Source organism: Mya arenaria, chromosome 1 (genome assembly GCF_026914265.1).
Source record: "Mya arenaria isolate MELC-2E11 chromosome 1, ASM2691426v1".
Lineage (NCBI taxonomy): Eukaryota > Metazoa > Mollusca > Bivalvia > Myida > Myidae > Mya > Mya arenaria.
This window is the reverse complement of record NC_069122.1, coordinates 25848327-25865904: the sequence shown is the minus strand read 5'-3', so window position 1 is coordinate 25865904 and position 17578 is coordinate 25848327. Positions and strand designations below refer to the sequence as shown.

The 17578-nt window shown below is 35.7% G+C and overlaps 1 protein-coding gene across 1 annotated transcript; it reads right to left on the bottom strand.

Moving 5' to 3' along the window:
* Positions 1-15159: 15159 nt before the first annotated feature.
* On the bottom strand, positions 15160-16676 carry LOC128225726 (5-hydroxytryptamine receptor-like). Its single transcript, XM_052935637.1, has one exon. It carries the CDS (start codon positions 16372-16374, stop codon positions 15160-15162), a length of 1215 nt encoding a protein of 404 aa, XP_052791597.1. The 5' UTR covers positions 16375-16676.
* Positions 16677-17578: the final 902 nt, after the last annotated feature.

The following is a 17578-nucleotide window of genomic DNA, read 5'->3' as shown; positions in this document are numbered from 1 at the left end:
GATAGTCAAATAAAAATGAGATATATAACACCGATTAACAAGTTGATAATCATTTTCACACGTTTTTTTTTACCTTAAAAAGGCTGTCGCAAGGATCAATGAATGATTGCAAGTTTGTTGATACTATTCAAATTGTGTTTTGGTAATGGCGAAACTCAATCAAGGAAAATCAAAAAGGACGGTAAGACAACATACCTGTCGTATGTTAAACTGTTCATTAACACCAAAATGTATACCGTTAACTCCGTGAACACTACTGGTTATAACTTGGATTGTGAAGTAAACTTTCTTGAATGGAAAGTTCGGGGTATTCGCTCTTAACTTGATGACCCTGATTTTTTAAACTTTTTATCTGATTTTGATATTCTGCTATCAACTGAAACTTGGAATAGTAAAACTTCCAATATCAAAATTTATAGATATGATTCATTAAATTGTCCGCGCCCAAGCCTTAACGTTTCAGCGAAGGCATTGTTGTGTATTTTAAAAAAATACTACTTAGACCTTATAAACTTGATTGAGAATAAAGATATATAGGTTAAGTTAAAAAGAATTTTACTCATTCTTCAAAAGATTCTTATTATTGTGTGTGTCTGTTATATTCCTCCGCATGATTCCAAAATTGACTGAAATCCGAACTCACTTTTATTTCAGCTTGACATTTTTGAGCATCTGTCCTCAGATATTCTTATATATAACTGGTAGTTCTTATATCAGTGAAAAACACCACGTCTGAATGATCTTCGCTGATGACATAATGTGGTCATGTATATCCTCATTTTGTCATTTATAATTGTCATGTTTATTCTCATGTTATTATCTTAATCCGTCATCTTAATCCTCATATTTAAATATAAATCCTCGTGTTGTCATGTATATCCTCATGATGAAATATAAATCCTCGTGTTGTTATGTATACCCTCATGATATAATATAAATCCTCGTTTTGTCATCTATACCCTCATGATAAAATATAAATCCTCGTGTTGTCATCTATACCCTCATGATGAAATATAAATTCCGTTTCGTCATGTATACCCTCATGTTGAAATATAAATCCTCGTTTTGTCATCTATACCCTCATGATAAAATATAAATCCTCGTGTTGTCATCTATACCCTCATGATGAAATATAAATTCCGTTTCGTCATGTATACCCTCATGTTGAAATATAAATCCTCGTGTTGTCATCTATACCCTCATGATGAAATATAAATCCCCGTGTTGTCATATATACCCTCATGTTGTAATATAGATCCTCTTATTGTCAGGTTAACCCTCATGTTGAAATATAAATCCTCATGTTCACATGCATACCCTCATGCTGAAATATAAATTCCCTTATTGTCATATATACCCTCATGATGAAATATGAATCCCCGTTTTGTCATCTATACACTCATGTCGTAATATAAATCTTCATATTGTCATGTAAACCCTCATGTTGAAATATAAATCCTCATGTTGTCATGTATACCCTCATGATGAAATATAAATCCTCATGTTGTCATGTATACCCTCATGTTGAAATATAAATCCTCATGTTGTCATGTAAACCCTCATGTTGAAATATAAATCCTCATGTTGTCAGGTATACCCTCATGTTGAAATATAAATCTTCATATTGTCATGTAAACCCTCATGTTGAAATATAAATCCTCATGTTGTCATGTATACCCTCATGATGAAATATAAATCCTCGTATTGTCATCTATACCCTCATGTTGTAATATAAATCTTCATATTGTCATGTAAACCCTCATGTTGAAATATAAATCCCCATGTTGTCATGTATACCCTCATTTTGATATATAAATTCCCGTTTTGTCATCTAATTACTCTAAAGATGAAATATAAATCCCCGTGTTGTCATCTATACCCTCATGTTGTAATATAAATCTTCATTTTGTCATGTAAACCCTCATAATGAAATATAAATCCCCGTGTTGTTATCTATACCCTCATGTTGTAATATAAATCTTCATTTTGTCATGTAAACCCTCATGATGAAATATAAATCCCCGTGTTGTCATTTATACCCTCACGTTGTAATACAAATCCTCGTGTAGTCATCAAAACCCTCATAATAATAATAATAATAATAATAATATCTTTATTTTAAGAAGGTGACATATTAAGATCATGTACAAAACTACAGAATCTTATTTTCGATATGGCCCTCTGAAACAGAATGAAAATATGGCAAATAATCATAAGACAAACATGAAGACGATGCTAACAACGATGACGATGATGATGATGATTATAAGTATGCTGTTGATGCTGACGATAATGATGCATATGATGACATGATGATGATGTTGAATCAATATTAGACAGATACTCTCAGTTAAATATAATTATGAATAAAACATCACAATTTGTATAATCACAAGTTTCCTATGAGGTACTGTTTGACCTTTATTTTATACGTATTAAAGTTTTTTGATTCTCGTATTTCCAAAGGTATATTATTCCAAACAATTCTGCTGTAATATGTAAACGATGCTTTCATATAATTAGTACGAGGTCTAGTTTGTAAAACAATATCTTTGTGTGCCATTGATCTTAGCATATATACATTATTGTCTGAAACTGTTACTAATTCTGACATATATGATGGAGCCATGCTATTCAACGTCTTGTAAACTAATACTGCTGCGTGGTATTTACATCTATCCGAGAAGTTTAGCCATTTTAGTTCTTTAAATAGATTTGTTGATGAATCTCGTTTAGATTTACCAAGTATGATTTTTGCAATTCGTTTTTGTAAGTTATTTATTTTATTCACATATGAATTGGTTCCCTTGCCCCAGACCAAGCAGCCGTAATCAAAATTTGGCAGAATATATGCATTGTAAAACATTCGTTTTGTATCAGGTGTGAGGAAATATATTATATTTTTTAGAAGTGCAATTTTCTTATTCAGATTTTTACAAACATAATCGATTTGCACATGCCAGTTTAGTGTATTATCTATATACAACCCTAATAACTTTTGCACAACAACATTAACTATTTGAACATCATTAATACAAAGTTCAAGATTCCCAGTGTTTTTTAATTTATTTGCAGACCCTATTAACATGCATTTAGTCTTGGAAGGATGCAATGACATATTATTTAGTTGACACCACTTATTAACATAATTTAAATGATGTTGTAATTTATTTTGAATATCCGTCAACTGATATCCAGATTCATAAAGTGTTGAGTCATCTGCATATAGATCTATATTTAATGTTGGATGCATAACTGCAATATCATTTATGTATAAAATAAAAAGCAAGGGTCCCAGTATGGAACCCTGGGGTACCCCAGATGTAACAGTGAGTTTTTGCGATTTAATTTTGCCAATCTTTACAATTTGGTTTCTATTTTCAAGATATGATTTAAACAAATTCAATGCTATTTCAGAAAAATGATACAGTTTCAATTTATAAAGAAGAATTTCATGATCAACTAAATCGAAAGCTTTTCTCAAATCCAAAAATATCGCACCAACTAGTTTACCACTGTCAACATCTTTAAGCCAAGTATCTATAAGTCTTATTAGAGCAGTGTTACATGAATGGTGTTTTCTAAATCCAGATTGTGTTTTGTGTATGACATCGGTTTTCTCAAAGTACAACTGTACCTGTGTCGCTATATGCCTTTCAAAGATTTTTGATATAGTTGGGAGTATTGAAATGGGGCGGTAATTATTGGGGTCCTCTTTGTTGCCCGACTTGAAAATTGGTATTACTCGTGCTTCTTTCAGTTTATCAGGGAAAACTCCATGCGCTATACTACTGTTGATAATTGATGCTATACAAGGTGTAATAGTATCACCACATTGCTTCAAAATTTTGGGGCCTACTCCATCTATGCCTGTGGCCTTTCCAACATTTAATTTATCAATAATAGTATGGACTTCATAAGGGGTAATATGTTTAATCTCAAACCTATTTGTACCTAGTTTTGTATCTAGAATATGTTTTAAGTTTCTAAAATTTGTATTCAAAAACTTTGTTTTATTTATAATGTTTGAAATGCTTACAAAATGACTGTTTAATTCGTTTACAATATTTGACGGATCTTCAACCGGAAATTCATTAAATGTCATTTTATGAGGTAATGCTGTCACAGTTGATTGATTCAAATGTGAAATATCTTTTAGATTTTTCCATAAATATGTCGGATTTTTATTGTCTTTTATTGCATTGTTGAAAAAATTCTTTTTACTTTTCTTTATCATAGAAGTTACTTTATTTCTAAGTATTTTATACTGGTCTATGTTGCCAGTTTTTCGGCATTTATCCCTGTGATTTATTATAGATATAATTTCCTCAGTAAACCAATCAGGCTGATTCTCGCGTTTCACACGTTTATCTTTGACTGGGGCATGTTTAGATAAAATGCCATTTAGAATTTCATAAAATCTTTTCAGTGCATCATTGGAATTTGACAATGAGTCTATTTCATCCAGTCCTGAAAACATCAATTCTGCCTGAAAAGCTTTTTTTCAAATTTCTTAAAAGATCTATATTGTATAACTGTATGGCTATTAGGGGCCAATTTTGGTAATTTGTCTGTAATAGAATGTGTGAAACAAACGGGAAAGTGGTCACTTAGTGATAAGTGAGACACACACCATTCAGTTACATGATTACTCATATTCGTATATAAATGATCTATTATAGTAGAGTTATTTTTTGAAATTCTTGTTGGTGATTTGATTAATTGTTCCAAGCCATACTTCGTGGTAAGATCTGCCCATTTAGTGTTGTTATATTTGCCACTTTCCGGCGAATAATTGATATTAAAATCTCCAATTAAATGAAACCCAATATTAGAACTATCAGCTATTTCTAACTGCTTATCATATAAGTCAATCCATTTTTGTTGGGAGTTCGGAGGTCGATAAATGAAATTGATTAAGAACGATTTGCAATATAGACCATTAATTTCAAGCCAAATCGATTCAATGTCATTTACCTCGAGATCTAGACGTCTACGGTACTGTATATTATTGTTCACGTAAACAAGAATACCCCCTCCCTTTTTATGTTCTCGGTCTTTCCTTTCAAACGTGTAATTCTTAACTTGCAGCATATTGTCATTGATATCTGCGTGTAAAAAAGTTTCACATAAACCTAATATATTTGGCGAATACGATTGACAAAGGTGGTATTTAATTTCCTCAAGTTTCGGAAGCAAATGACATACGTTTAAGTGTGCACACCGAACACCCTTCTTATCAAACATGAACACAGTGTCACCTTGAGAAGAGGCTGCTGGAGTATATGTGTTTCCATTTGTTTCCATATTTGTATTAATACACTGCGAATTATGACTACCGCCCAACACACTCGTGCAATTTAGTTGACAGCATTTTTGGCTTATTATGGTGCTTACGTTGTTATCGGTATCGGTAATAATTTTATCAGATTTAATATCGGTTCCTAGCGAGTTGACGTGACCGTATAACGCAACATTATTTTCGATACAATTTGTGCTAGATCTATTCTCATTTTGCCAGACGTCGTATGTTAACTCAGAATGTATACTTTCGATGTTTTTACACGTTTCAATTTGGTCAACACACATAACTTGCCTAAAAAAACTGCATGAACATATTACCTCATTACATTCCTGGCATATATTAGCTAAATGATGATATCTATTGCAAGAACGAGTTAAATCAATAGAGTGTCTGTCATGCTTATCCTATTGGGAATATCTTCCATTTTTTACCATTCTGAAATGAAAGTTATTCCTAGATTGTCTGGGAAACGTGCCCCACGTCTGGGTTGGAGGTGTGTTAAAGTGTCTCTGTGTTCTGTGTGTCTTCTGGTTACCGTCTCTATCACGAATAATATGAACTCGACTGTTTACAGTCGCAACTAGTGTTCTCGATCCCTGCTCAGTGAGATGAATTCCGTCGCGGGTAAAGTATGGTATCACTGTATCTCCGTTTCCGTAGACGAACGCCTGGTAGCAGTCGATGAGATCGGCTCCTGTTTCCCGGCTTACTTGTCGCACCCTGCTGTTAAACTCCGAAACGTCGGCGTCTCTGCGTGGACAGACGGTACAGAGGTGGACTTTACAACGCTGCTCCTGTAGTTTCTGTGTGACGTTCAAAATTTCGCGGTAAGACGCGTCGGGCTGTTTTCCGTCACTGACGTCATTTCCGCCAACGTGTATGATGACGTCGTTATAGTGACGTGTGTCAATTTCATTCAGCCTCTGAGCCACGTCCCTAATTTTCGCGCCGCTGATCTTGACGAGTTCTACGTTTGTAGATAAACCAGGGGGCTGTATCCCTTTCACAATTGAGCTACCTATTAATAGAGTCTTTGTCCTTTCCGGTATTTTAGTAATTGAACTCTGAGCTGGTCGCTCTGTTGGAACTGTGTTAGGTGAAGTTGGTTTTCCGGCAGTAGAGAGATTTTTGACCGGCATAGTTTTAATCAAGTCTGTTATTTGTTGCAGTCTTTAAGTTAGGCTGTCGAAGTTTTTGACTACATTTTGTCTAATGTCATTTGCTGTGGTATTTACATCATCAATTTGTAACACGTTGTGCTTGTTTTCACAAATAATCTGCTTTTTCACACTTTGGATCTCATCCCGGATCTGGCCAAAATTTATATCCGTCATTTGTATATGGCTTTCAAGGCTATGGTGCAGATTTTTGACGGACTCGGCAATTGATTGGAGTAGGCCAATGTACTTGTCATAATTGGCGTCACAGTGATCGGGGCCATTTTCATTAGAGCTGCCTTCATCATTTTGTGAATCTAAACTGGAGTGATCGGACAGTAATATAACATTACTGGCTGCAGTTGCCGATGGGAGTGAATCACGCACTTGTATAGACAGGTCTTCTGTAGGGGTTTCGGGGACACTGATCGCTTTATACTGATGAAGGAGGGATTTCAATTGTGAGTTAACATCTTCTATAGACGAGTTGCTAACTTCTAAGCAGCTTTCTATTCCTTGAATCAGGTTTGGGAAGTCGGCATCTATGAACTGAGCCACCTGCTTACCGTTCACAAGGCAACTTGACTTCGTGTGGTACATATTTAAGGTATAGATATGAGACTTACCACTGCTAACTTTAAACTTCGTTTCCACAATGTTTCCTTTTTTATCTGTCACTGGAATCTTTTGAAACTGGAACGTGTCGTTTTCAGATGCGTAAAAATGTTCCGCCGACACTTTTAAAAGTTCGTACGCACCAGTATTCAGCATGATCTTTATTCCACCGCCCGTATTTATTATTTCCACATCATTCACTTCGGTCGCCTCCATTTTCTTCCTGATCGCCTTCTTCTTATTTAAATCATAACTCCTTGTTTCCGTTTTTGAAACATGACGGTTAGAGTCTACGTTGTGCGAAAGTTTATTTTTCGCTGTAACTTCCGCAATTTCCATCGTAGATTTATAAAAAGCACACGCATGCAATTGTTATAAAATTTCCTTCAAAATGGTATGCTTTTTCTATAAAATCGAACTTCTTTGACTTAATAATTAATTAATTTCATAAAATTTGTTCAGACGTCGAGAAAAACTTGTTTACACGGAAGTGACGTCATAATAAATCGTGTTGTCATGTAATATAAATCCCCGTGTTACATCATGATGTAATATAAATCCTCTTCTTGTCACCTATACTCTCATGATGAAATATAAATCCTTGTGTTGTCATCTATAGTCTCAGGATGAAATATAAATCCTCGTGTTGTCATATATACCTTCATGTTGAAATATAAATCCTCATGTTGTCATCTATACTCTCATGATGAAATATAAATCCTCGTGTTGTCACGTATACCCTCATGTTGTAATACAAATCCTCGTGTTGTCATGTATACCCTCATGTTGTAATATAAATCCTCGTGTTGTCATGTATACCCTCATGTTGTAATATAAATCCTCGTGTTGTCATGTATACCCTCATGCTGAAATATAAATTCCCTTATTGTCATGTATACCCTCATGTTGTAATATAAATCCCCGTGTTGTCATCTTTACCCTCATGTTGTAATATAAATCCTCATATTGTCATGTAAACCCTCATGATGAAATATAAATCCTCGTGTTGTCATCTTTACCCTCACGTTGTAATATAAATCCTTGTGTTGTCGTACCCTCATGATGTAATATAAATCCAATTGTTGTCATCTATATCCTCATGTTGTAGACAAATCCTCATGTTGTCATCTATACTCTCATGATGAAATGTAAATCTTCGTGTTGTCATCTATATCCTAATGATAAAAAATATAAATTCTCGTGTTGTCATCCATACCCTCATGTTATAATATAAATCCTCGCGGTGTCATCTATACCCTCATGTTGTAATAAAAATTCTCGTGTCGTCATCTATACCCTCATGATTAAATATAAATCCTCGCTGTGTCATGTATACCCTCATGTTGTAATATAAATTCTCGTGTTGTCATGTATACCCTTATGTTGAAATATAAGTTCTCGTGCTGTCATGTTTACCCTCATGATGTAATATAAATCCTCGTGTTGTCATGTATACCCTCATGATGTAATATAAATCCTCGTGTTGTCATGTATACCCTTATGATGAAATATAAATCCTCACGTTGCTATCTATATCCTCATGATCAAATATTAATCCTCGTGTTGTCATCTTTACCCTCACGTTGTAATATAAATCCTCGTGTTGTCATATATACCCTCATGATGTAATATAAATCCACTTGTTGTCATCTTTACCCTCATGTTGAAATAAAAATCCTCATGTTGTCATCTATACCCTCATGATGAAATATAAATTCTCGTGTTGTTATCTATACCCTCATGTTGTAATATAAATTCTCGTGTTGTCATCTATACCCTCATGTTGTAATATAAATTCTCGTGGTGTCATTTATACCCTCATGTTAAAATGTACGTCCTCGTGTTGTCATCTATACCCTCATGTTGTAATATAAATTCTCGTGTTGTCAAGTATATCCTCATAATGAAATATAAATCCTCGTGTTGTCATGTATACCCTCATGATGAAATATAAATCATCGTGTTGTCATGTATACCCTCATGTTGTAATAAAAATTCTCGTGTTGTAATCTTTACCCTCATGTTGTAATATAAATCCTCACGTTGCCAAGTATACCCCCATGTTGTAATATAAATCCTCGTGTTGTCATCTTTATCCTAATGATGAAATATAAATCCTCACGTTGCTATGTATACCCTCATGATGAAATATAAATCCTCACGTTGCTATGTATACCCTCATGATGAAATATAAATCCTCACGTTGCTATATATATCCTCATGATGAAATATAAATCCTCACGTTGCTATGTATACCCTTATGTTGTAATATAAATCCTCACGTTGCTATATATATCCTCATGTTGAAATATAAATTTATCCTTTCCTACCATATTATTAAGGTGTCTTACTCGAAATCAGAAGATTACATGCGATTATTTTCTACAACATGGCACTGAATCGAGCCATGCAAAACAAGAATACCATTTATTTACATCGTCTGCTTTTCAGGTTTTGGAGCAGTCATTTTCTTTATACTTGTTTACAATCTTATAACAAAAATGTTCTTTGTCCGAATTTGCAGCTGTACATAAATTTAGAGTAAATGATATTGATACAATGTCAAATATTGAGAGATATATTGTATATAAAGATGCATTAATGGTTGGCATTAGTCAATTCAATGTTTAATTATAATTATGCATGTTTTGCTCACAACATGCAAATAAGTGGATTGTTTAAATAACCCTTAATAGCCCATACAGCTGTACGACAAAGGACCGAAATGACGTCATTCGTTCGACTTCATACGTCATGTGATGACATCTCTTTGACTTAATTGGCGAGTGTTCTGACAGCTGTGTGCGTGCGTGCGTGCGTGCGTGTGTGTGTGTGTGGGTTTTTTTTTTTTTCTTTTTTTTTTTTTTTTTTTTTATACTCGCTATCGGGCAAGAGTGCTCCGATAAGATTGCTAGTCATTTAAGTTTTTGAAGCATGGTGCACAGACATAATGCAACCCCTGGTTAGAGCTACCCTGGTTCTTCAACGTGAACCAGTGTAAAGCACTTTCACACGGGACCCCAATTTAAGGTCCCTCCCGCAAGACCTCGAACCCGCGACCCTTGGATTGACAGTCAAGTGTGTTACCACTGGATCACGGTTCCGCCATATCTAACAGCCTTACAGATGTAACTGCATTTAAAACAATGTGGTCTGGGTGGCGATGTTCGAAATAATCACATTAAAGTATTCATTGAGTTTATTGTACCTTTACGAAACAATATTAGTTGAATTTGAGAAGTTCTTTACATAAGTTCTTGTTCATTTGCAAGCAACGCTTATCGTTGAATTATAAGAAATAAGTAAGACTTAACCTGAGAAAATAATTTGAATTATGACGATGAGTATAACAGACCTTTATCTTGCGTTAAGTAGAAAGCGTTTTATCTTCGTAAACCACTATTTATTCAGATATGCAAAACCCATCTCTATGGTAACAATAAATGTCCAGATTCATTGTCGATTTCCATTTGTCAGACTTTAGTGAATCAGTGCCCAGGAAAAGTCTGGATATGTTTTTCATTTTTCTTGGAAATTATTTTATTGCTTTAGAACTGTAATGAGCCCGTAATTAAGGTTTTGAAATGAAGAATGCGCCTTAACAAAAATGGAGTCATTCATTAATACTAATGTTAGCAAACATAACAAAACACGTACTGTTGACCAAAATGCAGGTATTACAAGCAACGGCAATTTATGTGTTAGTTTTATGTATTATATTGTGTGTTTATAGAATAGTATTCTCATATTTAGATAATGTATTCTTTCTTGTTATCATTTATATTTATTTATTAATATTCTTTATAAACATTGTAGTTGAATAAGTCTTTGAATTATATGATGACGAATGTCATCTTTATCGCATGTTTTTTTCAGTGAAAAGAAATAACAGAAAAGACCTTATATTTAATATATTTAATACAACATATATATAAGATCGTTTTGATTTCCACTTATAGGTAGAGTGAATACTTAGATGTTATCCAGTAAGAAAAAACACCATAAACACAATAAATTTTGCTTTCTTTTAAATGTTGATGTCTTATTAATGTTTAATGACATCATAATCTGTTCATGACGTAATTTTCTGTTTGAAAACACAAAAACAGAAAGTGACAAACATTTAGAGACGTGCCTTTTATAAAATCAATACTTTTATACTTTAAATACTTTTAATACTTTTAATACTTTTTTACTTTTATAAAAATTTTATAATTTTTTTTAAAGTATTTTATAAAATCAAGGAAATATCACATTTTCCCTTAACATTTAGGTTGAAAATGAACTACTGTATTATGCAATGCCTCTTTAAATTTACAAACATGCGGAGTGATATTGTTATATTACACATGTGTAATACAGCAAAATACGCGATGACTATTTAAGACCGGAAACAAGGTATATCATGTGATTAAGGTGTACACATCACTTATCTGTATGAACTCGTAGATAGATTGGCCAGGTAGTTAAATCCACCAAGTTGGTTTTACGGTCCAAAAAATAGATAATAAATCATAGATCTCGCTTATGAGATGATAAAATGAAAGTTAAAGCGATATGCATAACAGCTTAAAATTAACAATAAGATTGTTTAAACTTAATAAGATAGCTTATAGATTGCCAAATTGCTACTTATTTGTAACAATATTTTCTGGACCATTTCCATGCGTGTTCTGTAATCATTGATCTGTAGTTAAACTTCGTTCCGAAAGCCAACATCATTCAGAAAACTTCAAAAAATCAGGTGCGTGCATTTCTTTCTATGCACAGCTAACTTTATCCGGCAATATTTTCTTCCAACTAGATTGCACATTATTATTTCAGGACCAAAAAAGGCCTCTATCAATGACTATAGCTGACGTCAACCAAGAGGTATATAGCAAGTTTTCATAAAGGCATAAATAATAAGGCAGAAACACATTTCAAACTGATTGCCTGAATGGCATGAAGATAGATGCATACGTCTGTCGTTATTGTTTCTTTATTTTCTATACTACTGTGTCTGTTCGGCAGGGCATTTGTATCTACATTATATTAGCTTACTTTAGCCAAGGAATTTAGAACAACCGTTTATATAAATACAAGGTAAAAAACAACAACATCAGAACCTATCAGATTATCAAAAGGCATAAGCAAGCTGTTAACCGACATTGCATAAACAAACTGTAAGATCATGTCAAACCGTTAATCTAATGGTATAAGAAAACCATTTACCGTTATGGCATATATACTAGCCGTTAACCAACATGCCTTAGGCAAAACGTAAACGCACGAGCAAGCCATTAGCCAATACGGCATAAGAAAGCCTTTACCTAATAGGGCTTGAGCAAGCCGTTATCCAGTAGGGCATGAGCAAACCGTTATCCAGTAGGGCATGAGCAAGCCGTCATCCAGTAGGGCTTGAGCAAGCCGTTATCTAGTAGGGCATGATAAAGCCGTTATCCAGTAGGGTATGAGCAAGCCGTTATCCAGTAGGGAATGAGCAAGCCGTCATCCAGCAGGGATTGAGCAAGCCGTTATCCAGTAGGGCATCAGCAAGCCGTTATCCAGTAGGGCATCAGCAAGCCGTTACCCAGTAGGGCATGAGCAAACCGTTATCCAGTAGGGCATGAGCAAACCGTTATCCAGTAGGGCATGAGCAAACCGTTATCCAGTAGGGCTTGAGCAAACCGTTATCCAGCAGGGATTGAGCAAGCCGTTATCCAATAGGGCATGAGCAAACCGTTATCCAGTAGGGCATGAGCAAACCGTTATCCAGTAGGGCATGAGCAAGCCGTCATCCAGTAGGGCATGAGCAAGCCATTATCCAGTAGGGAATGAGCAAGCCGTCATCCAGTACGGCATGAGCAAGCCATTATCCAGTAGGGAATGAGCAAGCCATTATCCAGTAGGGCCTGGGCAAGCCGTCATCCAGTAGGGCTTGAGCAAGCCGTTTTCCAGTAGGGCATGAGCAAGCCGTTATCCAGTAGGGCATGAGCAAGCCGTTATCCAGTAGGGCATGAGCAAGCCGTCATCCAGTAGGGCTTGGGCAAGCCATTATCCAGTAGGGCATGAGCAAGCCGTAAGCCAGTAGGGAATGAGCAAGCCGTTATCCAGTAGGGCATGAGAAAGCCGTCATCCAGTAGGGCCTGGGCAAGCCGTTATCCAGTAGGGCATCAGCAAGCCGTTAGCCAGTAGGGCATGAGCAAGCCGTTATCCAGTAGGGCTTGAGCAAGCCGTAATCCAGTAGGGCATGAGCAAGCCGTTATCCAGTACGGCATCAGCAAGCCGTTATCCAGTACGGCATCAGCAAGCCGTTATCCAGTAGGGCATCAGCAATGGAAAGCACTGGAGCTACTAAAAAATTAAGGTTTAGACATGGTATCAAAAACTTGCCTGACAGAAAAGAAAACTGTTATTCTCAGTTAAAATGATGCTGTTTACCGGATTGTTACAGACAGTGAAGAGATCGAACTCATTTATGCGCATGCCTTCGGCGGGATAGTTTTATGGTATGAATCCTGTTGGCGTTGACCTTGTCGTGTGAGTTGTAGTCCAGAAATAATAAACTTAAAAAAACTATGGAAACTACCTTACGATTTACCAAGATCCGGTTTTAAGGCACAAGTATCCAAACAATACATTATTAACAGCATTCAAAGTATGGCCATCGGTAAATGCGGATTTAACCGCATCCGCAGGGCCAGTGAAAACTAAGTTAATAGGGTTAATCTCAAACTTATCCAAATATTAATACGTAATCTGGTTTGTCCTTGTTTTTATGATCAAAAACATGTAAGAAGTGTTGCTAGAACGCGGTGAATGTGTTTTCATGTAGACAGGTTGTTACATTATTCTCATTTGGGCAGTTTAATATGGCAATTGCATAATTATATGGCTAACCTTAGGTTTTCACCGAATAACTTTAGACCAACCAGTCGTAATATATTTATTGCTAGCATATACAAACCAAAGACGCCTGCTAGATTGATTTTCTTTGTTTGCTCAATATTGTCATGTAACATGTATCGCCCCTTTGGGAGTTAGATCCATCGGCGTGTTAATGTTCTATAGGCAGAGTAATAACTAACATACCTTGTTATTTCCAAATTCAGACGAAAACGTCAATATTAATACAGGACAGGCCCCATAACAATACAAAACTACTGTGATCTGTGTAGTGGTATGAGGATCAAACGCAGTATATCAAACTGGATATTGAACCTTACATAAGCGGCAACACACATCATGCACAAACACAAATCAAACACATAAACTCTTGCAAAACTCTTTGGAATGTGTTTGAAAGTGTTATCTGTCGCCCTGGGCCCTTATGTACTAAATACAGAGACCAGTTTTGCAAAAAAGGCTATGTTTTATTGTCGATTCTTGAGTTTTAATCTCACACTCAAAATGTAATTGAATATGGACCCTATATGAACCCGGGACAGAGTAGTTACACGTATTTCTGGTATGTTTTGTTCTTTAAACGCAAATAAGTCATGTGATCATAGCGTGCTAAAAATGCTGCAAGAAAGTTATTACAAAGAAACACCCACCAACATTCTCAATCTAACCGAGACATCTTTTATTGATATCTTCCTTTTTAATTCATCATTCACGAATATTGTCAGTACATTTGATTTCTATAACGTATAATAATAATTTGGATTTAACAATAAACAATTAATATTGATGAATATAATCATCATATTTCAAGCATTTACAATGATTTCCCAATTTATATTCCATTTGTTTCATTAATCAAGTGGTTACAAATATATGCCTAAAATTCATCCCAGGAGATGCTAACACTCCCCGGCAATGATTTAAAACCTTGATTTGCTTTTCGTCCATGACAGACTTCGTCGTGGGACCAAGAACTCACACAACTGATTCCAGTCAAAACAACAATCAAAATTAAGCAAAAGTTCATGCTTTATAAAATGTAGGATTAATATTCAAGCAGCATGTTTGAAAAATAATTTATATTCAAAGAAGTACATATGATTTTAAAAAAGAAAAAAAAACACATGGAAGGAAAAATTATTTATCAACGAATATCACAAATATTGTATGATGTTTAATTACGTTTAATATTCGTTACAACTTTGATTTATTTTGGAACGCTTTTCTAAAGCCTGGATTAAACCTAGTATATAATATAGGATTCAGCAAAGAATTGAAATACCCTAACCACAAGGTGACACTCATTACTTCTGCCGGTATACCACAGTTCGTCGTACAGAATGGCAGCGCTAAAGCTAGGATAAAGAACGGTAGCCAACAAGCAATGAAGGCTCCTGTGATGATCCCTAAAACCCTGACAGCTTTTCTCTCTCTTTTCATCTCAAGTCTGTCCTTGCACTTTTTGGTATATTCCCGTTGCCTCTTTAAAACAATTGCCCTACTTGTATGTTTGGTCCTATTTTCTGCTTGGATTTTAACAAAAGTTGTTTCAATGGCGTTTTCGTCACAATCCTGCACCATCACACCATTTGTACAACAAGTAAAACTGGTTAATCTCAATGTCCGTCTTGGTTTCTGTTCGCTCGGTCGCCCGTTTAAATGTTTTATCTTCTCCTCCTCGACATCGCTGGACACTGATGGCCACTCGAGGGCTTTGATATCACATTCAACTGGTGAGGTATTCTTGTCTCTAGAACCGAAATGTTTTTTCCTTATTCGGTAACGCGCGGCTTTATATATTTTGATATTTAAGAACACCATGAGAATGAGAGGACAATAAAATGCAACAACGGTTGCTATGGTTTGATATATTTTATCTCTACTTATAAAACACAAGCCATACTTTTCAGGATTGTTAATTTCCTGTTTCCATCCCAGAAGCGGTGGTATTGATATACAAAACGAGACGACCCAGACGACAGCAATCATTTTTAAAATGTTTTCTTTAGATCTTCTTTTGATGTACTCGATATTAGATACACCCCGGTATCTGTCCAAGGAGATGGCCACGAGGTGGAGGATTGACGCGGTACAACACAGGATATCTGTGGAGGTCCACATATCACAGGTAATGTTCCCCAGGTACCAGTGGACACTTATTTCATTGATGAGACTTAGTGGCATCACTCCAATAGCTACCAGAAGGTCCGTGATAGCCAGTGATAGAATTAAATAGTTTGATACAGCTTGTAGACGTTTCTCAAAGAGCACTGCAGATACCACAAATGTGTTTCCTATGATTGTAGCAAATATTAACAGGGTGATTGCACAACACAGAAGAGTAAGAACAAGGTCATTATATTTAGGGGTGAAGTGAAAGTTACTCCGTATCTCATCCGAAACATTCATTATTGAAATTTACCGAAGTCTAGGAAAGGAACCATTTGCTTCCAAAACAGCGACGAACACTTTTGTTTTGTTTTGTAACTTTTACAGTTTAATCAGCCTGAAAATACAGCGCTTTTAGTGCTACAACTTGCAATGCTTTATAGTATATTTATATGCAAGTCGGTGGTGGTGATAGTATTGGATTCAACCACCATTACTGTCTGGTAATTGAATGGTACAAGCCAGGATTCAATCACGGGTAGAGTCTCGTAGATGAATTGTACAAGCCAGGATTTAATCACGGATAGAGTCTCGAAGATGAATTGTACAAGCCAGGATTCAATCACGGGTAGAGTCTCGAAGATGAATTGTACAAACCAGGATTTAATCACGGATAGAGTCTCGAAGATGAATTGTACAAGCCAGGATTTAATCACGGATAGAGTCTCGAAGATGAATTGTACAAGCCAGGATTCAACCACGGATAGAGTCTCGTAGATGAATTGTACAAGCCAGGATTTAATCACGGATAGAGTCTCGAAGATGAATTGTACAAGCCAGGATTCAACCACAGATAGAGTCTCGTAGATGAATTGTACAAGCCAGGATTTAATCACGGATAGAGTCTCGTAGATGAATTGTACAAGCCAGGATTTAATCACGGATAGAGTCTCGAAGATGAATTGTACAAGCCAGGATTCAACCACGGATAGAGTCTCGTAGATGAATTGTACAAGCCAGGATTTAATCACGGATAGAGTCTCGAAGATGAATTGTACAAGCCAGGATTCAATCACGGGTAGAGTCTCGTAGATGAATTGTACAAGCCAGGATTCAATCACGGATAGAGTCTCGTAGATGAATTGTACAAGCCAGGATTTAATCACGGATAGAGTCTCGTAGATGAATTGTACAAGCCGGGATTCAACCACGGTGAGAGTCTCGTAGATGAATTGTACAAGCCGGGATTCAATCACGGTTGTTCTATCGTAGATGAATTGTGCTAGCCAGGTTTCGATCAGGTTTCGGTCTCTTGTCAGGATTCAACCACGGGCACTGTTTTTTAGTTGCATCACCTTAAATAGACAATTGCGAAAGCTATATTATTCCAAGTTTCCAAGTTTCCAAGTTTTATTTCAAACAACTCAGTTCATGTAACATGACAGCATGAGCATGTGAAAAAGAAATACATAATAACAACGAGGCTGTTGTAAAAAGTTAACAT